Below are 24,329 nucleotides of genomic sequence, written 5' to 3' on the forward strand. Positions count from 1 at the left end.
TGCAAGAAATGTTCTTTTACAGTTAGCCTGTTTCTAAAATTTGGGGGGTTAGTTGTTCATTTTTGTAAGGCTAATTATTAAAATAATTTTATATCTTAGGTTACAGATCTCTGCACTGGCATCCTTTCAGATAGGTGTAAGAGTACATTTTCGTGGACATAAACATTATGGTTCCTCATATCTTTTTTTCTTTAGACTTATCTTAAGATGCTATTGTTGTCTACAAAAATTGGATTCATTAGGTGGTGGGCAACAAACTAATAATTGCACCCTGAAGAGAGGCATTGATGGTTTATTTCAGAGTTATGCTAATCTCTGTGCTTAGTGGTACTCCACAAATCAAACACCTCTACTATCAAAACTTTTCACTATTTACACATTTTACCAAACAAAGGGGTTAGTGTTTATTGGCTAAATATTATGTTGTTCTCTTATTAATTAGTATTTAATCTTCTATTGCATAATTATTCTCTTGCTTCCCATGCTCAGTGTTTCTCTTCTTTTGGGTCAGTGGGTTTCTTGAGTAGGTGGTCCTTGAGTCTGTGGTTGTGATTTTCTCACTGCTGGAATTAACTTTTACCCAGCTAGAGCTGATTTCAGCTCAGTTTCTGAGTTGACTTTATTAGTTTCTTCCTTGGGCGTTCTGCCAAATGTCCTCACGGCCTGTAAATTCTGCACTCTTTGTGTCCACTATCACTGGTACATCCTTCTTCCTGAGCTTTATTAATGGCCTGTTGGTCTGAGGTCATTGAGTCTTGTCCAGGCCTAAAGCTTAACAAGGTAATTCTACCAACAAGTAATTTGTTTTTCTAACACCTGGACATAATTTACAGCTTGCTGTCTGTGTCATGGGTTAAATCTGCCTTCTTGTTGATCAGGCTTGAAAGTATACAAAGATGAAACATCAAAGAACATAATTTCTTAAGAAAATATTTACATTTCCCACATTTTGCAATACCATGATAATATGTTGGTAATCTGTAAATTAAGAAGCATTTAAGAAAATTATTAGAAATTAAAAGTGAAAGGCTGACTGAATCCATTTTGCACTATACCTGTATGTGAGCAAATTTGTCTTCCCTACACATTATCTAGAAAATTGTGATCACTGGGAAATCTTGAGTAGGTAACTATAATCTGATTATTCAATGCCAGTGAGATCAGAGTGACAGAATCCTAAAGAAAAGGTGGGTTTTTGGAGAGGAAGAAAAAGAAGGGTGAGACCTTTGAAACTAAAATCAAACTGCTGATATTTGGAATATCTATTTGAGATGAATTATGAAAAGTTTATTGTTCCAGCAATAACTGATTTTCCAATTTTTTTATTTATTGTCAGTCATGGAGATTATTTTGAAAATAGTAAAATATATGTGTTGTTAGGAAGTGTAGTAGTGGGAAAAAATAGTGAATTAGTATAATTATTTTAGAATTGAGGAAATTCTACTATGGAAGGTAAATGTATGAAATGGTAAGTATTAAGGTCTGATGCCATCAATTGGTTGTATTCTTAGCATATACACTTCTGGATATGCAAGTAGAGGCATTGTTAAAGAATTATCCCTAAAGATTATTCTTAAACTGTAGCCCATTTCAAATACAGAAACTCATTTGCCTACTGATTTTAATTATTGCGGTATCACAACTGTGATGTCCCAGATGATTTTCACATTGAGTGTATAGCATTGATTCTCATGTTCAAATGAGCATCATCTTTAGATCCTGTTTGTCTCAGAACTGTTTCTTTACCCATGTTCACATTCCTGGCTGTTACCCATGCAAGTAGGCAGGTGTGTTGCTTCTGCTGTAAAATGGTAGGAACAGATTGCAAAGATAACCACTGGGGATCTTTCAGCTCAGCCAATACCCCTCCATTCTAGTCGATGTTCCAGCTGGATTTTCAAATGCATAGAATTAAGTAGCAATGGATTTAGTCAGAGACCCAACTGTTTTCTCAGTTATATTCTGAAAAAGAGGTTAAAAGTTTTGCTTGATTTGTTAAATATTGTTTCAAAATAATTAAAGTTTTTCTTCCTTAAATTTAAAAAATCGTAACATATGGTTTTATGTATCATTTTTATGATTATTATTTTTTTGAGTCTAAAAATGATTAGTACAAAGGAGTGGGCTTCAAGATTCTGGAAACTCAACTTTGCTTTGATGACTCACTGTATGAAGACTGTGAGTTGGTTATCTTGTGTCTTGTTTTTCTCGTTTGCAAATTGGGAATGGTGAAAGCCATGTTAGGTCTTATACAAAAAGGCATATTAAAGTTACAACAGCAATTTCCTTTGAAGACCTTAATTCATGAACTCCTTTTCCAGTGATCTCTCCTCTCAGCTAGCATAAGTGCTAACTTCTTTTTTCATTTTAAACGGCATTAGTTTTTGAGGATATATGTAGTTAATTATGATTGCTGTAAAATGTACATTGTACTCTTCTGTGGCTGTCTAAGAAAAAAATGCGGTCTTTGAGACCTCAAATTCAACATTAATACCATTCTTAGCAGTACTTTAAATGACTAGAAAAGTGATTTTCATTGTAATTTTTATATCCAGGTGCAGCTAAAATTGTAGAAATGATGGGCCGCTTGCCAGAGCAAATGCACTGCTTTAATTTGGAATACCACAGGAATGTAATTCCTGATTTTTTGAAAGAAGAAGCTGTAAAATAAGTTTTATCATGTAGCATTATATTAGTTCCCCACTCAATTCATGATCAGAGTTTGAATTTGTGGTCCAAATCTCAAAACACTTTATCTCTTGATGATGTTAGTGTTTGAGAGTCTGATTGTGCCTGAATAGGTGATTAGACAGAACTGGGGAAAATGCTTTGCCAATTACTTTCAAAATAACATCCTAAAGAACTATGAAGCAGGGGCTACTGGATCCTCATCTATATTCTGTATTCTAATTCTTCTTTTTCCCTTCATCTGTGTGTTCTCCTTACCCATTTTTGTCTTTTACCCTCCATTTCAAGCCCCTCAACAAGCCCTTTACCTCAGTATTCTCTACCTCCAGTGCCCACTTTTCCTCTTTTCCATGTACATTCCTGTACTGTTTCTTCCTCCCCACACTGAATGCATACAGAAACTAGAGTGCCCTGGAGAAAGTTTTTTGTCTTCCGTGGTTTTTTTTTTTCTTCTTTCTTGTCAGGTTTAATGTGCAAGTAATTTCCAGCAACAGAAAGGGGAGAAGGAATAAAATGAAAGAGAAGTTCTTGTTCAGTCTTTTATGTTCCTACATGGAGCTACAAATTTGTTTTGTAAATATAACATAGTAAGAGATCAACTAGAGAAAAGTCTCTATTTGTATTTATAAATCTGTATGAGTGAAAACATTGGAGTTTGTGCCACATCCTAACAACCTGTTGTGTAGCATTCAGGGAAGAGACAAGGACAAAACTGGTTTTGTGCATTTGGATAAGTTGACATAAAATTAGTGTCAGGAACATCTCTGAGAGTTGGTAGTTGACCTGTTTTTTGGGTTTCAAAACCTGGGCCAGTTGCAATTGTTAAACAGTAGTTGTAAAATTTATTTTAGTATGTTTCTTCCTTATCTTAAAAGGCAAACTATTTTAGCTGAAAAGAAAACCAGATTTAGAAAACTTCATCCTATATAACAAAAATTGACATTTATAAGCAATTGAACACAACATCTTGAAAATTCAAACAACATGAGGACAATATATTTTTAGGTCTTGCATAATAATTGACGATAGTTGACAAATGCCTTGAAAGGATTCTCTCTTGTATTGTTTAAAAGATATAGCTGTATATGAAGACTCTGAGAACAGACTTGCTGTACCAAAGATCATCAAAGAAATTGGAGAACCTCGGAATTATGGTTTGACAGATGAAGAAAAGGAGGCTTTGGAACGTGAAGCAGCTGTGGAACGCATTGTCAGAGAAGCTCAAGAAAAAGCTGAACAAGAGCATAAAGAAGCTAAGGAAAGGGAAGAAAGAATGGCAAGATGGGAAGAATGGGTAGGTTAATAGAAATGGTTAAATGGAAAACATTATTATTTATGTGTTTTAGATGGCTTCAAGAAGTCTGTTAACTAAATACACTTGGGAAGTGTTGCATAAATTCTCTCATTCCTTATATCCTACTTTAGGTCTGGGTTAGGCTATCTTCACAGCACATTTTCAAGCCCACCTTTCAGAATCTAGTGTCTTTTTTATTACTAACATAGCCTTGTTTTTTTGTGCTTTTTTTTTTTTTTTTTTTTTTGTTTGTTTTGTTTTTTTTGTTTTTTTTGTTTTTTTTGCATTTTGGTATCAGCATGTCTTTAAAATACTTTTATGGTAATCTTGTTGCTACTGTGCTGTAGCTCTTGTATTTTAACATTTATAAATATCTTCTACAATCAATGGAGATTTTCCTGACCAAGTCTAATAGGACTTTTACATTTTACTCAGTTTACTACTAAGCACCTAAGTCTTAATTATCAAACTGGATTTTTAACTCAACACTGACCCAATATTCTGGCCTACATTGCAGAAAAGTTTCTGAACCTGCAAGAACATGTGTGAGAGCTGAGTATTCGGTTCAGTAAGGACTGCCTGATGCAGTTTGAAGGATGGTTTTTATTCGCTAAAATTCTAATAAATACTTGGTATTTAGGCTACCTGACCCCAGAAGACTTGCATGTGATGCTTTTTCCCTATTTACTTTGCCACACCCAAGGGCATTTTAGTTAAATGACCTGGAATGCATACTGTAAAAATGTTCCTGTTCACACCCTAAGTCAGGCCTTTCACTAGAAGGCAAGTCTATTGTCTTCTTTTAGAGCTTTTTAAAAACAAACTGACCATTCCTTTCTTATATTTGAATGCCTATAGACACCTATTGGGTAATAATATGCTGAAATTGCTGACTTTTAAAGAAGCATTTACATTCCTCTGATGTTGGCTTGTAAATAACAGGTTTTTAATCTCTGATTATTTACAGTTTAATTCATCATTAAATAGCATGTTGTACCCTGTAAAATTCCACGGGATAGCTAACACATTTTAGCTAGATTCAATACCAGCCATTTACCTTTAAAAGTGCAAACTGTGCATTAATCAAAGCTGAAGTAGGTGTTTAAATAAAATGTGTGTTTAAAGTTGTCTTTAAAATAGGCAGATGATCAGGAAATCTAAGCAACTGTTCATTTGCCCCTGACTGTAGATTAGCTGCTGTCTCTGAATAGTACCCAAAGACCACTTGCAAGATTTATTTAATAGCACTCCTGGATTGAGTGAATAAAGTAAAAATTGGTTTATCTGTTTTATCTGAACATTGCTTTTGTGTTATGCCTTGAGTATAGAAAAGCAGTCCTCAGATTATCATCTGTTTGCTGTATCTATATTGTTATAAATGCCAATACGATATTCCAATTAAAATAATAATTTGGTTTATTAATAAAGATCAAATCACAGAATTTCGAAAACCCATCAGCAGCGGAGATACTTGACAGAGTTTTCCTGGGAAAATGCCAAGGGTGAACCGTGAGATACAGGGTCTGGCAGCCTGCTATCTCCCCAACGGTTCACAAATTTGCCCGGTTCGGGGCTTGTTTTTTATACACTTTATTCTGCCCTCGGCAATGTTACCCCATATTTCCCATTGTTTCCCACTGGCTATACAAATTCAGGAGTATCCCCGACCAAGCAGAAAAGAGTTCTTTTCTCAGTTCAAATGCTAATGTCCAATTTCTATAGATCCTTATGGTTGATGAATGATTGAGATATGGATGATGTTGCTTGATGATCTGTGAAGGTGGCAACCAAGGTGTGAGTTGCTGATGCCACCTTATCTCCATAGGTCTCCTCCCGGTACTTGAGAAGGCTGCAGGCTCTCCCGGAAAAGTCCTTTGTTTCTTTCTGAATGGAGGTGCCTGCCTTTTTTCAGAGTTGTTAGTTTCAACATCTGCTGCAAGGTTTCCTAAAACATAGACTTTTACCTGATACAAATTTATACAGTTTTATAGTTTTCCAATTTACCATAAGAACATGAATTAATCATTTCACATTTTTCACATATATATGACTCAGGCTACTGATGAATAAAATGAGTATAAATAAAGAGGGGACAATGAAAATGAGTTGGAGTAATCTGGCTAAAACTGCTGCAAGTATGCATGCTACTAAATGCTATTGAATGGAAGGAAGAAAAGCTTGCAGCAGTTTTATTCCCTCGTCCTGATATCATAGGGTTAAGATGTTTCTAAAATCATGGGAATTGTATACAATAGATTAGGGGGGGGTGGAAAGAGAGGTTGGGCCTGGTAGGCCCTGGGAAAGGGAGCCAGGGCTGGGTAGGCCCTGGGAATGAAATGTTGAGCTTTGTCTTTACTGCATCATGTGAAACTGCACCTGCATAATCATTATATGATAAATGATATGATTGTTAAATGCCATGATTGTTTGGTAATTAAATACGATTGTTGTTTAGTTGTAACTAGAATCATGAGAAACAATGTTTGGGGGCCTGATGAAAATTTCAAGAATTCATGCTTGGGTAAGATCAATGTGTACAATATAACTGTGATAAATGCCAATAACTCACTTCTTGAAATTTATGAAAATTTAATAAAGAATAAAAATTGGTTACAAAAAAGTTAATACAATAATAAAAGTTTAAAAAGTTTTCAGAGACAGGACAAATAATGAGACAAATAAGAGCAAAGAAGGTAGCCCGGGTCTACCGTCCCCCCTCCCTCTCAGACAAAGGCTGTGAAGGAGAAGGGCCCCCTTCGGGAGGAATGTCCCCTTTTTGAAGACCAAAATTTCAAAATTATGCAATCTTTATCTTAAGACAGACCCGTTTGCCCAGAGTCCCCCTTCTAATCCTGGGCGTCCAGGAGTTGGGCTTGACCAGGTGGTTCGTGTGGATTCAGTCTGGGTTGACCAGGTGGCTTCTGTGGATGCAGGGAGATATGCATTTTGTCTTCTGAAAGTCCTAAGGGGAGGGTTCTCTTCTTCTTGTTGTAACTGTTATCTCTGTTGAGAAACACCTCTGGGCCTCTCCCTTTTTTTTTTTTTTTTTTTTTTTTTTCCCTTCTTGAGCTAAAGAAAATATCTTACACACAATTCTTTTATTACTAAAACTTAATGCTAAAAACTACATTTACTATATTATTCAAATGTCAATACAGCATAACTTTTCTACCTAGCATTATTGTATATAGTAAATATCTGCATAGAGCCACACACACAACAAGCCTTTTTCACAATAACAATATAGGTTTAATTATTAATATGTAGTTATATAATGAGAAGGGTATAAAAACCTGTCCCTCTCGAATCCTTGTCAGAGTCAGATTTGAGTCTGCACCCCTGATTCCCAGAGCTCTTCAATAAAAGCACCTCCATATAATCATCTTCTGTGATCATGTGTTTCTGAACACTAACAATCCCTCTTAGTTTTTGAGTGTAAAATTTGCATTTGATTTAACCTGAATTCAAAAATAAAATTAGCTGGCGGAAACAGAAGTAATTCACTGCAGTTTTAGTCTATTTGACTGTCAAGCCTCTCAAAAACATCAGTGCAATAAGAATAACACAAACCAAGGAAACCAAAGATAAATAAACCCATGAGAATTAACAAATTAAAAATTTAGAAAGCCAGGGCTCTCTACTGAGTAAAAATACTCTTCTTTCCCCCCAGTTCAAAGAAGCCTTAAGAAACCACCTGTGTTTGCAATAGCATTAATTTTTGAATTGCTACAGCGTATTTCAACCATTTTGCCAAATATCTTATAGAAACAGGACCACTGGAAGACTTGAGAATAAACCTCCATTTAGGTGGTAAAGAAGAAAAATAAAATCATTTTGGTAGGGAGATTATGTCAGTCCTTATTATGTTCAATTCTTTGTCCTCGGTGTGTTGTGTGCTGTAAATTTAATAAACAGTTATTAATTTTTCTTGTCAACTTGTTCTTTAAAGTTCTGTCAACAGCTTCTAGTGCAATTTTTTTCCCTCTAGGCCAGTACTGCTATTTAGCCAAATGCTATTTGATAGATGTCATAAACATATTTTTTATTATTTTTTTTCTTTATTACTTGTAGAATAAACACCAGGAGGAAGTGAAAAAACAAGAACTAGAGTTATTGGAGGCCCAGTCTCTTCCACTACGAAACTACTTAATGAAGAATGTCATGCCAACCCTTATGCAAGGGATAAATGAATGTTGTAGGATCAGGCCAGATGATCCAGTCAATTTTCTGGTAAGGTGATTACATTTTGTTTTTTAAATATTTTTGAATACTCATATAGACCCAATGAATCTCTGTTAATGAAAGGGCTTAAATTTCCTCCCCACTTCTAGGACAGCAACTAATTAATGACTAGAATCTGCAATTCTGGTGAACAGCAATTATAGTGAAAATTAAAACCCTGAAACTATTCTTTATGGGATCAGTTGATACTGTGTATCAAGGGAAGTATCCAGTGTGGTTAAACAGTAATAGGACAAAAATCACTTCCAGAATCTGTTTCCCCTTGGTATGTGCACTCTGCACATCTTACGTACCCTGACAATTCTGCTGTGCCATAGAGAACTACAAGTTAAAGAACTTTTTTACATTAGGCTTTCATTTCCATTAGATTGATTTGTGCCAATGAACCTATTATGATATCTGATAGCTAGAGTTAGGTGTCTCAAAAGAGGGTCCACAAACAAAGAAATCCCCAGGCAATTGCACTCTTACAGTCTAGACTCCCATCTGTCACAGGACATCCCGCATGGGACCAGGAGCTTCATGAGGGTCTAGGATCTGGTTGTCCTTTATTGGTTTGCTGTCTGTTATCCAGGCTTTGCTAAAGGGTCACCTCCACACCCTCTTAGGTCATTTTCAGTGAGCTTTTGGTTGGTTCTGGTTGTTACAATACTGTGGTTGTTATGCTTCATATACCATGATCTATGGGCTGTCCATTCCCACTATTAATTTTTAAGTAATGTTTAATCTGCAGCTTTGTCTATTCTATTATTAATGTTCAGATTGTTAGTGCCAGGTTTCGGTGTAATCCATCTTGGACTTAAAAACATAACCATATGGTTCAGATAAAGTTCAACCTGCAGCCTAAAAATTCTAGCTGCTTATGCCTACTTTCAAATGATTTAAAATTTTAAACTCTTCAGAAATCAGGATATCACTCTCCCCCCTCCAGGCACTAATGAACACATTGTTGTAATGATAAATGCAAGCTCCTTGGTAATTCACTTCACACATAAATAACGGAGAAAATCCTGTAGGACATTCATAGACTAATTCCAGTTGCAAATGACCTCAGGTCGTTACCCAGATCAACTTTTGGCTGTAAGCAGGGTCAGCATTGTATTCAGACAGGAATGCAGGTGCTGTAACATTATTGCCGTGCTGCTGTTCTGCACATCCTAATAAAGCTGTTTACAAGCTGAAACAGAGCATTTTATTAATCAAGCAAAAGCTTGAAATGAAAGCAATGGTGTTACAATCCCACTTCGGGCACTAAGGAATGTTTTCTTGGTTTATCCTTTTTGTCTACTAGTGAGTGACAACTACCTGTAGCTGTAGGAGTATGAGATCTTCCCTAATAACTGCATAGCTTTTAAAGATCAGTATCAGTGGGTCCAGAAACCTGGTTCTAGGGTACTCCCTAGATGTTTCGACGGAGTGACAAAAACTGTTTTAAATGACTCACTTCCTTCTCTTGCCCACGATAGAAACAGGGTGGCTGCTATGAAGAGGGAGAATGAGGTAGTTGATATTTTGGATAGTATTTGGGGGAAAGATTTCTCTGACATAGAGACATTTTCTGCCACAAGTTACATTTTAGGGCCATTTAATATGTTCTGCAGTTTTGTTTAAAGCAATGTTGTCCACTCAATCTTTGCTATTTTGCATAAATTTTGAAGTTGGAGATATGAAAATAATTGCAATTTTCAAACTCTTCTGTTTATAGGCTGAATATCTCTTCAAGAATAGTCCTGATATCGACTGGAATAAACCTTGAATTCTAGCAGCAATAGGAATTGTGAAAAAAAAAAAGGAAAAAATTCCTAATACATTTTAGATAAAAATACTTCATTTCTGATGTTATTGTTTAGGCTTACTATGTAATCTTCATTTTTATTTCTCATACTTTACAACTATTTTGTACTGGGTTTTTAATACTCTTCTACAACATTTCCATTTGCTGCATGTATTGATTGATACATTTACACATCTATATATTATTTTCCTAATCCTTAGTGAATGTAGCTAGCCTGAGTAAAACTTTTATTTTAAAAAAAACCCAAAAAACCCCCCAAAAAAGTGTTTCTACTGAAAAAGGAAATAAATAGAAGCAGCAAGCTCTCTTATTTCCCCTCCCAGCTACCAAGAGGCAAAAAGTTACACAATACAGTCTTGTGCTGCACTGAACAGTTTCCCAGCACAGGTATGTCATCAAACCTGTGCTTTACTTTGGTATCAAATATATGACTGTAGAACTCATTTAATAATCTTCATCATCCAACACTAGATACATATTTTTAGAGATTTTTGAAGAATCTAGACTTTGCAGCACATGGCTGTCTTTCTTTTGTTGACTGCATCCAGCTGTCACAGGAACCATATCTACTCTGACTGATCTGAAACTGATTGCATACTTGGTGTAAAACAAATATGGGATTTTGTCAGAAGGCAAGGACTCTGCAAAAGGAGAGGGGGAAAAGTGGAAGAGCTGAAAGAATAGTGATATAGAAGCATTTTACAGCTATTTTGTCTGTAACTTTGAGTATCAGGATTTTAGATGTGTTAATGCTTAATGGTTTTATTCAGATATATTGGTGTTTATATAGAGTATCTTACTTCATGTGTTTTCATAGTCAGACAAGTTGGGAATAGAGTTCAGAACTATCATCTCCTACGCTAAAGCAATACATGTTTTTGTTATCTCTATGTCCTATATAGACAGCCCAAGTTACCATTTATCCTGTGAGGCAGTTGAAAATGAAATCATTGATAGATTTAGACAAAATTTTAGTTTGAAAGTGCTATTTTTCAGAATAAAGATGACACCTGGAGACTTAAAAAGAGAGGGTAAACCAAATTTTCTCTAGAGTTACTGTAATGCATTTGCTTTTCTAAGAATAAAGTTTTGAGCTGATCTATAAAGAGTGTAACTTGTTTTTTTGTTTGGTTTTTTGGGTTTTTTTTTTTTTTCTTTTTTTTTTAATATTCTGAAAGTTTATGCAGACTACTCCAGGCAGACGTTTCTAAGAACAACTTTTAGAAACCGATCCGTTTGCTTTGCGCAGGGCACGAATGCACAGTGAGCGCGACTCGCGTGGTCACAGCCGCGCACGGCGCTGCCTTTGAACGAGTCCCCGCCACGCTCGGAGCGGCGGCTTCGCTCCCGGGCGCTCCGGGCTGCCGGGGCCGGCCCTGCCCGGGAGCCCCGCCCCGCTCGTCCCGCCGGTTCCCCCGGCCCCGCGCAGGCGCCGCCCCGCGGCCGTTGGCGCTTTGTTTTCAAACCCCGGCCGGCGCCGCCGCCGCCCCGCCGCGACTACATTCCCCAGCGTGCCCCGCGGCCCCGCCTTCGCCTGCGCACGCGCGGCCGGGCGAGCGTGCGCGCCATGCGGGGGTGTCCGCCGCGCTGCGTCTGGCCCCCCCCGCCCCGGGACGTTGCTGTGGTAGCGTCCCGGCGCCATGTTAGAAGGCCGGAGGGGAAGAGGCGAGTGAAGCGGCGGCGGCGGCCGGGCCCGGCACAGCCGCTCCCTCCGCTCCCGGGGCCTGGCCCCGGCCCGTGCCATGGTCGCGGCTCCCGCCACTCCGCGGGACGAGTGACCGGTCCGCAGGCGGCAGCAGTGGAGGAGGAGGAAGAAGAGGAAGAAGGGGACGACGCGGCGACGGTGGTGGCGGCGGCGGCGGCGGAGGAGGAGGAGGAGGGGCCGGAGAGACGATGCCGTTGTAAGTTCGGGAGCTCGCGGGGCGCGCTCGGGGCTCGCGTCGTGCCGGCCCCGGCCCGGCGCTCCCCGCATGCCCGGGCCCTTCCTGCCGGGGCGCGGGCCTTTCCCCCCTCGCGGTCCCCTCGGCCCCGGCGCTTCCGCTGCCGCAGTGTTCGGGCCTGGCGCCGCTGCCCTCGCCGCCGGGAGCTCCACGCTGTCTCTGTCTCCCCCCATCGCCACGAGCCCCGGAGGTGATGTGGCCCTTGCGTTGTTGTCGCTGCTTTCGCGATCTCGCAGCGGCAACGTGCGGGACGGGGCGGACGCGTGCGGCGGCTTCCGCTCGCCGCTGCTGGGTCTGGGCTCACGGAGGGGCGAAACCCGCGTGTTTGTCCCTTCCTCGCCCTGTCCGCTAAGGGTGAAGCGCTTTTTCCCCCGAGAGCCCCTGCGAAGTCTCTCTCGCTGTGACCACGCGGGCAGTTTTTCCCCGTTCCGGGGCAGGAGACCCTGGGCCGCTGGTTCCAGTGGGCGCCCCAAGCCCAGCGCGCTGCCCTTGGAGCCCCCCGCTCCCGGAGGCCCCGGGCAGCGCCCCCGGCCGGCGGAGCGAGCTGAGGCCGCGTCCCCCGCCCGCCGCCGGAACGCGGGGCCATCGTGCATTGGACGTGCCGTGCCGTGACCCTGCCTGCAGTCAGGAATAACCAAGTGTGACCTTATTCATCTCAGTTTCTTCGCTGGTTTCTTTCACCCCACCCTTGGCCTTTTTTTTTTTTTTTCGCTGCCTTTTTATTTTTTCTTTTTTCCCCATCGCTGACGTTTTTACGAATTCTGATTGAGACGACAAAACTTGCAGCTCCTCAGTTCTGAAGTCCATAATCTTAGTATTTTATTACGTTATACAAATCGAGGGAAACAGTGATGTGTAGGTGATCAAGTGACTTTTCAGAATAAGGCATGTTTATATATTTTGTTCGGTTGATCTGTTTGTTTGTGGTTATTTTGTTTGTATGGGTTTTTTTCTCATTGAAGGAGAAATAGAAAGAATGTGTGATTATACACTTTTTCTCACTGTTATAAATTTGTGATTATTCACAGTGGTTTTAAATATGTCAGCTTTTAAGTGGAGAATAGCCAAGTTTGTCTGTTGTGGTTGTCATTTCAGTCTAAAGTACTGGAAAGCTAGTCATGGGGTAGATAACATGATAGAAACTTATCTGTAAAGGTTTATGGCAGGGAAAGGACCAGTGGGTGAATGCAGGAAGGAAAATGGTTGTGTCAAGTAGGTTCTAATGCTTGTATAATGAAGCGCCAATGTCCTTATGGATAAGTTTTGCACACGTTCATTATGGCAATGAAAAGTTACCAGAAGTCAGCTTTGAAGTTGGCTAGGCTTTTCAGCCTCAGGAAAATGGGAGGGTGTTTATTCTGTTTGCTTTCATTCTTAGTTTATTGTGTTGTGACTACATAAATTCCAAAGGCTTAGTAGCAAGGTTTAAAAATTTGGACTCCTTTTAGGAGTTGTAATAATAGAGATCTTCAACTTTGAAAAGTTTGGAATGATTTGATTATTTATCTTTGATGTAGGTGTCTATGATTCTCTAACTAGAAACACTTAAATAACAGTACATAGTTACAATAGCACCAAAATACTGCTATTTTGAGTATAAACATTACTTGGCAACTTATTTAGTACATGAGATTCATTGTAGTTAGCAAAAATGAAACTTTCTCAGTTTATGCATTTGTTCTGTCATTTGCATTATTTGACTTGGTGTCATCCATTCAAGACTTTAAAGTGAGTATTATAATGCCAGTAAGTAGAAATGCTGGTAATGCTGATTTTTGAGTCTGTGAAGTGATACCTCTGACTTTAGAGGAAAGAAAGAGGCATCTTGGGAAGATTTTTCCTCTATAATTCTTTCCAGTTGATTCTGTTTTCCGGATGATCATCTTTTTGAGTGATAGTGGAACGACCCTGTGTTATTGCCAAACTTTCACGGTGACAAAATGTTTTGGGGTTTTTTTTTGTGTGTTTTTTTTGGCAGGCCTTACCAAAGCTGATTTCCCATACAACCGGAGATTGTCATTATTCTTGACTTAAGAGTTCCGGGTTCTCCAGAGCTGTACACCAATGTTTATATTGCACTTACTAACAGTATGGTACAAAAGTATAAAACCAAGCAAATTCTTTCTGTACGTGGTGCATCAGTAGTAAGACTGCTGATACTGATATCTGGCATTTATGGAAGCCTTTAGTATTTTTTTAAATATTAAAGTTTATCCTATAAACTTGTGACTTTTTGTTAAAATTCTCATGTGGGAAGTGCATGAGCGGCTGTATAAGGAAGAGGTCTTTAACAAAAAAGCCGATTAGAAACAAAGATGACTACTTCCCCTGACATAAAGATATATTTTAGGGCATGGTTAAGGTACAGAATGTTCCTGTGTGTTATCTGAAACATAAGATGCCAGGGAAGAATGAAGCTCACTGAGCTGTTCATGTGTTTTGGTTAGATCTGGGGCTTATACAGAAAGGCTACTGACTCAGTGAAGCTGGAGGTATGTTTATGGGAGTGATGATTTAGTCTTCATGTAACTTTGGGCTTTCTAAGCCTCCAAATTGAGAAAACAAAGCTGTTTCTTGGTAGAGGTACTGAATGTCTGTGTCTTCTGAATTCATGGCAAAACACTTTTGAAATGTCTTGTTTTATTCTGTAACCAGAAGTGGAAAAGGGCTTTGAGTCATATACATGAACATTTAAATGTGCCATAAGTTCTATAAATTTTAAGTATTGTTAGTATTGATAACTTCTATAGAATGTCATTAAGAATTATTCTTTCCAGTGGACAGTCAAGCTGATTCTCACTTCTGAAATAAGACTTTTCAATTTTTCTTTCACTGAGCTTTGCTGTAGACATAGGCAGTCATTGTTTTCTTCATTTTTCATTAGAGACTGTCAGCTTATATGCCAGAAGTACAGCACTGTGTTTGAAATGACTGGTGCTGATTGGGAATGGATAAGTAGTGTGTTTCTGAACAGAGAGAGTTGAGAATTTTATAGGCTGTTAAGAAAGGAGTGAAATTATTCTTAACTTTACAAAGCAATGGACTGACTGTAGAAGAATGGTTGTCATAAAGTGATAGCTTTCTTAATTGAGAAGCAATTAATATAAAAATTGTGCTGAGGATTAATTTGTTAGATGGCACGGACATGTGGTTTTGCAATAGCTTTGGGTCTTCCAGTATCACTCTAAAGAAGGACTGAATTTATACCTGTTAATATACAGGTACTGCACAGAACTTGAAAACTCAGTTATTTTGGGCTGAGCAGATTTCAATACTGAGACAAATTAATCTCTTAACAATGAAACACTTTGTGGGATTCCTAGTTCTTAGTTTATGGTCCCTGTTATCTTTCGATTTAACCTTACTGAATTTCTTAAATTGCTCTTGAGTTGTCTCCCACATAGCAATAAAAATAATTTTTGGTTCAAGTGCTGCCTGTGCAGTTCATTAGCACTTTCTTTTCTTTAAACCTGAAAAATTTCTCCTTCACCTGTGCTAGTAAAACTATTGTGGATAGGTTTTTGTTTGCACATGCTGCCTTTGCCTTCCCTGTTCTGCGTGAACAGAAGAGTCAGAGAGCTCAGGAGAGTGTCCAAGGTTAGCAGAATGTGTTTGAATGGCCTTCCTTTTGCCATAGGTGAGCCTCTTCTGTAGCCCTCTTGCCTGCTGTTGCTCCAATACCTGTGTTCAAATAAGTTTTGTGCACCTTGAACACCTCATACTGACAGTTCAAGACTTAATTCGTGGCCTGAAGGGTCCAGTGATGTTCTGCTAGATACTGAAACCTTCGTTCAGGAGGGACAGCTGTATTGTCTTACAGTTAAAACACATTCCCCAGTAACAGGTTTGCAGGGACTTTACTGATGTTTCCTGCCCGGATTTTTGAAACTTAGTGTGGAGTAATGGCATTAGTGTTAAGCTGGAATCTTCAGTCTAAGTTTCCAGTCACTCATTGCTGAAGGAAACATAAAAAGAGTCAAAACCCCTCAGCTGAGTTTCTCTGGATCTGGACACAGTGGAGCTTGAGCTCCATGAATTTAGCTCCAGCCTGTTAACCAGATGGTGTGATGACGAGTATTGTTTTGGGAATCTGACTTGGGTGTCTTACATCAGCAAATAACGAGTAAATTTTGTTGAGGTAATCAGCAGAGGCAAATAGAGACATGAGGATAATCACTGAGAATTCTTAAGTTTTGTATTTTGTCTTAGTATCCAGATGAGTTTGAAACTTAGGGGGATTTACATTGTTATGATTTGTTCAGTATTATGCTATGTATTTTTAATATTTTGGTTGTTTGTATTACCTTTTATTTTTGTGAAGTTTCCCAGATTTCAGGAGCATGATACTTAAATAGTATGGTGCTGACGGCAGCTATATTTTGTTTGTGATAAGAAATGTAAAATCTTAACACAAATAGCACTAAAAATTGTACTGTTAGAATGGGCATGGAATACTGGGAGAGAAGAGGAACAAGTGGTTAGAAAGACAGGTTTTTGTGTGGGGGTAGGAGTTGATTTAATTTGCTTTACAAAACACATTTTATAAAGAAGTTCATCATAGGATTGTTGATTTTTCTGAGGATGGAGAAAGGTTCTAGTGGTGTAAAAGCAAACAATAGTACAGAATTTGGAATTAGTATCCAAGTCAGTTATATATGGGACAGTGTCACATAGTTATAGCTGTGGTTGGTCTATGTTCAGTTTAAACGGATGTGTTCAGGATATCACCTGATCTTCAAAAGATGCATTGTAATCCCTCCTCTACTTCAGAACAACATTTAGTCGATTCCGTATAGAGGAGTTTAGAGGTCTATGCTCTGGAAACTGTAAAGCTTCATACAAGCTTTATTTGGTTTTTCCCTTCCACATCTGCACTCTGTTTGAAATGGTTCTAGCAGTGACCATATAGCCAAGGTCTGTTCTTTCAGTTTGGGAGTTACTGCTAACAGTATAAAAAGATACTGCTTACCAAAACTTCGGGTTCTGAGGAAAAAGTGTTTTGGCTGCACTGCCCTTGCCTTAGCACAGACTAGAACTCTGTGTCTGTATTTTTATATGGGGAAAAAAAGACATGTGCATGTCTTACTGATAAAATTCATATTTGAATATGAAATACTGAATCATAACACTCTAGAGTAAATCCACTGTAGCTGTAGCCCGATTTGCACATGGTAAATTGTCAGTATATGTTTTTCAAAAATTCAGGATAAACCAGAGCTGCAACAAAAACATGTTAAATTTAACTCTACATAATTTTCTGTAATTTTATATTTATGCAATTGGCAGATAGGTCATGGTCATCTCAGAGTGATAAGATAATCTTCGTATTTATATGTGGTTGACAAGAAATGAACCCAAACCACTCAAACTGTATCTTAATTTTCTTTGTAATCTTAGAAAGAAAAGCTTAGGGTGTTTCTAATTTTCCTATTTGAATATTTTTTCTTTTTTATTAAAAACAAAACCAAGAAAACCCCACAACCCAACAAGCCTTAAACATGCTTTCAGTTGAGTCACACTCAGATATGATCTGCCAAATCTGTCCCTGCTGTTGTCAAGAGTGAATAGCTGACATGGAACTTCCAGTTGCTGTTTAATACTCTGTTTTTTGTTAATGTTTAACTTCAGTGGGTACCAAATGTGACATACCATCAAGGCATTGACTCCTCTACAAGGCCAGTCTCTAATCCGTTTGGGTAGAAGGTTAGCACTGATATTCCCCTGGCTTTTCACGTTTCTCTTGGAATAAATTTGGTAGTTTAGGCTCTTCTCTGGATATGTGACAAGTAAAAGGTAGAATGCCCATATGTGAGGAAGAGGGAAGGCAGTGGAGTGTGAGTATGATGATTTTAGAAAAAAGAAGTAGAAGTCTAGGAGCATTTATAATTAGCATTTTCTGGCCAAAATGTAATGCGTAAATATAGCATTGAAGTTGGGCTGATGAACACCTAAAGTTTATTTCTTTGAGAAAATTTACTTTTACTTTAAAAGGCAGGTAGCAAATGCTTTATTTGCTGTTTCTTGGTGTTATGGGAGGTAGGAGGCAAGGAGAGGATAGAACTTTACTTTTCTGTTTATATTAACTTTTATGCAGCCTTTTAAATGTATAGATGAACAGAATAAGTTACTTTATTCTGTCCTTCATTAAGTTTAACAAATCTTCTTGGCATTACCATTTTTTCTTTAATTTTCCTGAGGAATTTTTTTCATATTCTTTTTTGTGCTTCAGAAACCTTAGACTAGAGTTAGCAGGTGTAAATGGCAGAGCTTCAATTTAAATGGTTTTATCTGGAAATAAACTATATTCTCTTCAGTGTTAATGTATGTAACTGTCTTCTGCAGCTGTAAAATCTTGGAGGCAGCTGTGCTGGGAATTGTTACACACTAACCCAGTGAAAGGGTACTTACTAACTCCTCAGTGCTCAAGCAGAGGTGAAACACTTGTGTTGGGGAGGTCCTGTGCTGTTGATAACATCGTTATTTCATTGTTAGAGAAGTAAATGTAAGAACTGTGGCTGGCTTTATGTAACGATTCCCAAAGATGTATATCTGGCGATGGATTAAATTGGTTGTTTGAAGCTGTAGTTTTAGGGAGCAGTTTCAAAGCCTGTTTGTGCCCTGTGCCATGCCCTGGTGGTCCTGTAGGGGTTAGAGGAGCACTGGTTTAAGTGATTAGAGTGTGGTGCTTTGAAGGCAGAGCTGCACATTGCACTGCCAGGGCTGTGTGCAAACAGACTGGGGAAGAGATCTTGTGTTTGGCTGGGGTTTGTGCACTGTAATGTTATAGACAACATAAAGGATTATGTTTAAGTTGTTAGTTCTTGAATTTGTGAATCATGGCCCTTACAAGTAGGGGAAATACAGAGGCCTCTGTCAGCATTGCTGACTTGAGGAATTAGCTCAGCAGAATCTGGTTTTGAGTGACATTGAGTCTTTTTTGAAGTCTAGTAACAGCATCTGCCAGGCTGTGTTTTGCCAGCCCTTTTAATGAAGTCTAGTATCTGTTGAATTGGGTTAATTTTCTTGCTATGAATGGGTGAAAATTAAAATTAGACCATCAGGAATTTGTTACACAAAGCTAAAATATTGTTTGTTTTGTATTACTGCTTTAAAAAACCTGCAAAAGTAAACTGAAGAATCTTAAACTAAAAGGCATATATATTTTACTTCAAATTAACAGTTAGCAAAAAGGGAGAAAATGAATTCAAACAACTTGCTTTGTGGTATAAGCTAAAATAATCAGATGTTCATATACTGACGCTTTTTGTTTTCTGGCTTTTTTTTAGAGGCAGTTAAGTGACCAAAGCCACAGCTTGTTTTGACATTCCTAAAGTTTTGGTTTTTTAAGGGAAGAAAAAAGGTTTTAGGGGCTTCCTTTGTCCTTAATTTGAATTACTGTTTTATGTAATGCATCTGAACAGCTTATTTTTAAAAAAATGTTTTTGTTGACACCTGAAGTCCTAAGATGTATATGATTTATTCATCTCCTACCAGATTCTTCATTAGTTGATTAAAACCTCATAGCTAAAGGAAACAGTATAAAAATAATTTTCCCAGATACTGTCCCTACAGTTACTTGAAGACTTATTTTTTTAATGTACACTTTTTATTATACTTTTCCTGATGTGCCTTTTTTTTTTTTTTTTTTTGCTGATGAGCAAAGGGACAGATGTGCTCAAGCTTGCATTGTGACAAAATTCTTGATTGCAAACAAATTATAGTACTTAATATTGTTATAAAATGGGTTTAACTTGTGGAAAACTGTATCATCTTTTGTGAGTTCTTGTCAATTTTCATTTTAGATTTTTTTTTAATAGTCTTTATGGAAATGAGGAATGAAATCTTGAGGACATGATGATGACAAATAATGGAAGTCAAATTGAAGTAATGATGAAGTTTTTCCAAATGTAATAGATAGTCTTATGAAAATATTTCTCATTTTGTATGATAGAAATAATATATAATAGGTATAAACATGCGGGGCTCATACTACAGCAGAGCACTAAGGAATGCTAAGCCTGCCAAGAGTGGGACTTCCACTGTTGGTATCAGCTTGGCTTTTTGACATGAAGGGTTCTCTTTTCTTTAGTCTTTATGAAAGCAAGGGAGCCCAAACTGATAAAGCTTTTGCCCTAGTAGAATGAAAAAAATAATTAAGGGGGGAAAAAAGTTAGTGCATATTAAGAGTTGATGAAAGGTAATTTGTGTCCTTAATAGGACAGATTTAACATAGTGATTTGGGATGAAAATGCTAACACTAGGTTTGGCTTTTTTTTCTTAGTTTATATCTCTTGTCTGCTACTCTGATGAGAAAAAATATTTTTGTATTGTTTCTGTCAGTAACTTTATCTAATTGCCTTTATTAGTCCCGTTACAACCCAGGGATCACAAACACAGCAACTACAGAAGCATTATGGCATTACCTCACCTATCAGTTTAGCTGCCCCCAAGGAGTTTGACTGCATGCTTACCCAGAAATTAATCGAAACCCTAAAACCTTATGGTGTATTTGAAGAGGAAGAGGAGCTGCAGCGCAGGTGAGTGAATGCTCTGTTTGGTTTTCTGTCATGAAGTTCATGTGTGACTATTGAAGACCAATAAGTGGTGTGTTTGTGTCCTTTCAAATACTTTCTTAAAAGCCTAGTGGATTTGTAAGCTTGATTTTTTTCAATTAAGAGTAATACCTCAAAACACAGAGTGGAATTAAAATGGCCTTCAAATTTCACGGGCTGGTTTGTATTTTTCCCCCTTCATAATTACTTTATTGTAATGGACCTCATACTTTTTTTTTCCTTATTAAGCTCTCTAGAGTTGTTGTTTTTTTTTTCAGTACTGCTTATCACTGTTCTTTTAGATGCATGTGCTATGTGAATTAAAGTTTTATTTTGAAAATGAGTTGAATTCATGTGTGTATGCCTTGCACGCTTTCTTTTTTTTTTTTGAGGTTAAATCTCTTGAATGTCTCTAAGGGGCAAAAAATAATGGGAATGTTGTAGGAGTAACTTTCTCTCAGTGTATATTTATATATAACAAGAGCTCTAATTAGACCTGTAATGTTACTTAAGTTGACTTACTGTGTAATGACAATCACAGTCTTTAAAAAATTCTGCTAGTTTTGTCTAAGTTTCTAACCTGTCATTCTGCTGTTTTATTAATAGGATTCTAATTTTGGGAAAATTAAATAACTTGGTAAAGGAATGGATACGGGAAATCAGTGAAAGCAAGGTATGGATGTATTTTACATGGAGTCACCAATGTTGTGATTCTAAGAGTGCTGTAGGAAGATTATTCCATAATATGTTCCTGTACTAAATGGGATGAACCTTAGATTTGGGGGTTCAAAACAAATACAGTCCTTGTGTAGTTTCTTTTGCTTACAAGCAGCATTTCCCCTTCATAGTAGAACCTTGTCAAAGAGAGAAACTTACAGATGGAACTTGACTTTTTCTCAAAATTAATGCATATAGTACTGTATTAATGACAGGCTTAGATTTTGCCTTTGTGAAACAGTGCCAGATCTTAAAATGTATTTCCTGCATCTTGGTGGTCTGTGGTCTTTTTCTTTAATGTTGATCCTGTAATCGTACTTTTGTAGACTGATGTGCTGACAGTGTTTTCCTCAGGTTTCCCTGCTCCCACACATCTTCTTTGAATGGATGTAGACTTGCATGATTATAGATTTTTTTTTAGAGGAAAACCCTATTTTTTAAGCTGTTTTGCTTTGTGTGTATTTGGGATGATATGTTCTCTGTACACTTTCCTTATGCAATGAGAATTTACATATGAACAAGATTATGGACAGGGACAGCCCTGCTATGTGTGTCTTGATCCTTGAAAACAAAATAATGAGAATGTTGTAACCGGTGTAAGATTGAAAGCTCATGTACATTACAAAATGGAAGTTTTGATTTATTTTGTCTTTTGCTGTGTAAACAAACATTCATGTAAGGTTTCAGATAGTAGCATTGCATCCTGTTATGAAAGGATAGCCCTCTTGCTCACAGTACTGTGGATTCAACAGTTTTTTAAAGGCTGGGAACTTTAGTAGATATACCTAAACAATTTAAACATAAAATAAATACCTTTCCCAAAACCAAATTTTTATTTAAAGGCTGTAGTACAAGTGGTCTCTGAAAATAATGTAGTAAACACTGATACAGTAGACTATGTTTTGTGTTGCTCAGAATTTGAGTCTATGATCTATTTCTGTGTCAGTCTAATGCCTGAGTGGTAAGCAAAATGTTTGATCTCAGTAACATTATAAAGCTGTTGCACCTGAAGTGTAGAATTAGTGCAACAATTACCAGGTTTGAGGCAGTAATGTGGAATGTAGTTGAAATGTTACAAAATCATCCAAGTGGCAAGCGTATCACAGTCTTTTCTATAAATACTGATATTATTTCAGTAGTTCAACAACTTAAATTTCATACAATATTTTTCCTCTTGTTTGAAAATAAATGGTTTGTGTTGTTATAAGTTGTTAAGGTAAAATAACCAATTTTTTTTTTTTGCTCCATTTAGAATCTTCCACAATCGGTAATAGAAAACGTTGGAGGAAAAATTTTTACGTTTGGATCATACAGATTAGGGGTTCATACAAAAGGTAACACTTCCTTTTGTGATAAAAAACAGTGTGTATGAGCTAATGATTGGTCTTGCTGTATTTTGAGGTGGTGTTAGATTTCTTAATTTTTTTTCTCTAGTCTTCATTCTAAACAAAAGAAATATATTCCTATATTATGTTTTCATCATGGATTGAGAAACAGACAAAAAATTGAAAATTATTTAAAGGCAGAGGAAGTTGTATATTTAAATCTTCATGTTTTGTTCTTTGAAAATTACAAGTGTTCCACAAATGAAGCAGGAGTGTATGTATGTGTTCTGTGTGTTTAATGGCCATGCATTTTTTTCATTTGGTTTGACTTAGTATTTCAAAAAACCCACTGTTCCACATGATGAGAAACTAAATTTTCCTGCTTAATTATTAATAAAGTCTATTGCTGGCATTCAATGCATGTGAAGTATTGATTAATTTACTTGTGCTGCTTAACAATTTCAGGTGCTGATATTGATGCCCTGTGTGTTGCACCAAGACATGTTGAAAGAAGTGATTTTTTCACATCGTTTTATGAAAAGTTAAAACAACAAGAAGAAGTGAAAGATCTGAGGGTATGTGAAACACTTGATACAGCTTGCTGACCTGAGGATTAGGAAAATTCAGTAGTGAAAGATGATGCATTAAATAAACAAATATAAATTTGTTGTTAAGACTTGCAAAGGAATTTGTGTTAACCTGCAGCAAAGCCTGTCAGAGGAGTTGAAATAAATAGAGGTCCTTCTGAATTTTCTCTGCTCTCACTGAATAGATACACTCAAAAATTTCGAATGATCTCCTGACATGTGTGTTAGTGTGGCAAAATTTCTGCTTACTCACTAGAAGCAGTCAGACACAAATGTAAATGTTAGCTTGACAGGGTTCAGGACAAAGATTGTTTGGTTTTAATGAAGGTTTTATGCTGCTTTTTTATAACTTCATGCTTATATAAACAATAATGGTAGTTGATATTAACTAAACTTTCTATATCGACTGTCAAGTGCATTTGAACAGGGAAGTTACATTTTTAGTGTGTCTTGTTGCTAAGTGCTTGTGCATGATTTTTAGCTTCTAAAGATGAAGATTTCCCTTGTAGTAGTGGAAGACTGTACTATTGCAGTATTTTGTTTCTGTTACATATTACTGCCACACCTCCCTGAGTCAACTGGTGAGAGCTTTAATCTTGGTATTATTGGCTCAGAGTAAATTTTCTCTGCACCAGTTTTTTTCTTTTTAGATGAAGATAGTTGCTGGCAAGTCTTAGTTTGGTTTAGTCCTCCTTTCATAAAACGAATGGAACTGTCTCTGCAGCATTCTTCCAATCTATGCGCCCTGTAGTTGGTAACTACCAGTGTAGTGCAAACATCAAGTGGTAACACTAAATGCACTGAAACAACTGTTTTTAACACTTCATTGTCTGAACACATTTAGTAATCTTTAAATTGACATGCTATATTTGAGAGGATTCAGATTTTCAGATTTCCATTCAGCTTTGCTGTAAACTCTAACTCCAGGTAATGTAGTTGATTTAGCAGCAGGGTATGTATAGTACTCAGTGTAGCTCTGCAGTGATGCAAATACATTTATGTCAGGGTGTTGTAATACTTCTAAAGCATTCCAGCTAGTATTAGGAGTTTGTACATCTCCATCTTTAGGGGAACATGGACTTTCTTAGTGGTTGCTGTAGTGAGTGAATGAGTATGAGATGCTTGTGAACATGATTTTTGCCTAGGATCGATCCATCGTGCCAACCAGTAATGTTAAGGTAGCCTTAAC

General features: G+C 37.6%; 2 protein-coding genes across 13 annotated transcripts in view; both read left to right on the top strand.

The window, feature by feature from the left end:
• Nucleotides 1-10,261, top strand: part of AK7 (adenylate kinase 7) — a 31,381-nt gene extending 21,120 nt beyond the window's left edge. For 4 of the 6 annotated variants that reach the window (XM_063399325.1, XM_063399329.1, XM_063399327.1 and 1 more), the window contains 3 exons: nt 3,762-3,982; nt 8,054-8,212; nt 9,930-10,261. In XM_063399325.1, coding sequence (XP_063255395.1) covers nt 3,762-3,982; nt 8,054-8,212; nt 9,930-9,980 — 431 coding nt within the window. In that variant the 3' untranslated portion in view covers nt 9,981-10,261. Of the gene's footprint in view, nt 1-3,761; nt 3,983-4,499; nt 5,281-5,807; nt 7,011-8,053; nt 8,213-9,929 lie in introns of those variants that run through there. The other 2 variants (XM_063399326.1, XM_063399328.1) reach the window with 2 other exon arrangements.
• Nucleotides 10,262-10,410: 149 nt separating this feature from the next.
• Nucleotides 10,411-24,329, top strand: part of PAPOLA (poly(A) polymerase alpha) — a 45,013-nt gene continuing 31,094 nt past the window's right edge. For 4 of the 7 annotated variants that reach the window (XM_063399320.1, XM_063399321.1, XM_063399322.1 and 1 more), the window contains exons 1-5: nt 11,787-11,920; nt 20,326-20,496; nt 21,118-21,184; nt 22,481-22,562; nt 23,019-23,128. In XM_063399320.1, the coding sequence (XP_063255390.1) occupies nt 11,913-11,920; nt 20,326-20,496; nt 21,118-21,184; nt 22,481-22,562; nt 23,019-23,128 (438 nt within the window). In that variant the 5' untranslated portion in view covers nt 11,787-11,912. Of the gene's footprint in view, nt 12,150-20,325; nt 20,497-21,117; nt 21,185-22,480; nt 22,563-23,018; nt 23,129-24,329 lie in introns of all 7 variants that reach the window. The other 3 variants (XM_063399317.1, XM_063399319.1, XM_063399318.1) reach the window with 1 other exon arrangement.

This window comes from Prinia subflava, chromosome 5 (genome assembly GCF_021018805.1).
Source record: "Prinia subflava isolate CZ2003 ecotype Zambia chromosome 5, Cam_Psub_1.2, whole genome shotgun sequence".
NCBI lineage: Eukaryota > Metazoa > Chordata > Aves > Passeriformes > Cisticolidae > Prinia > Prinia subflava.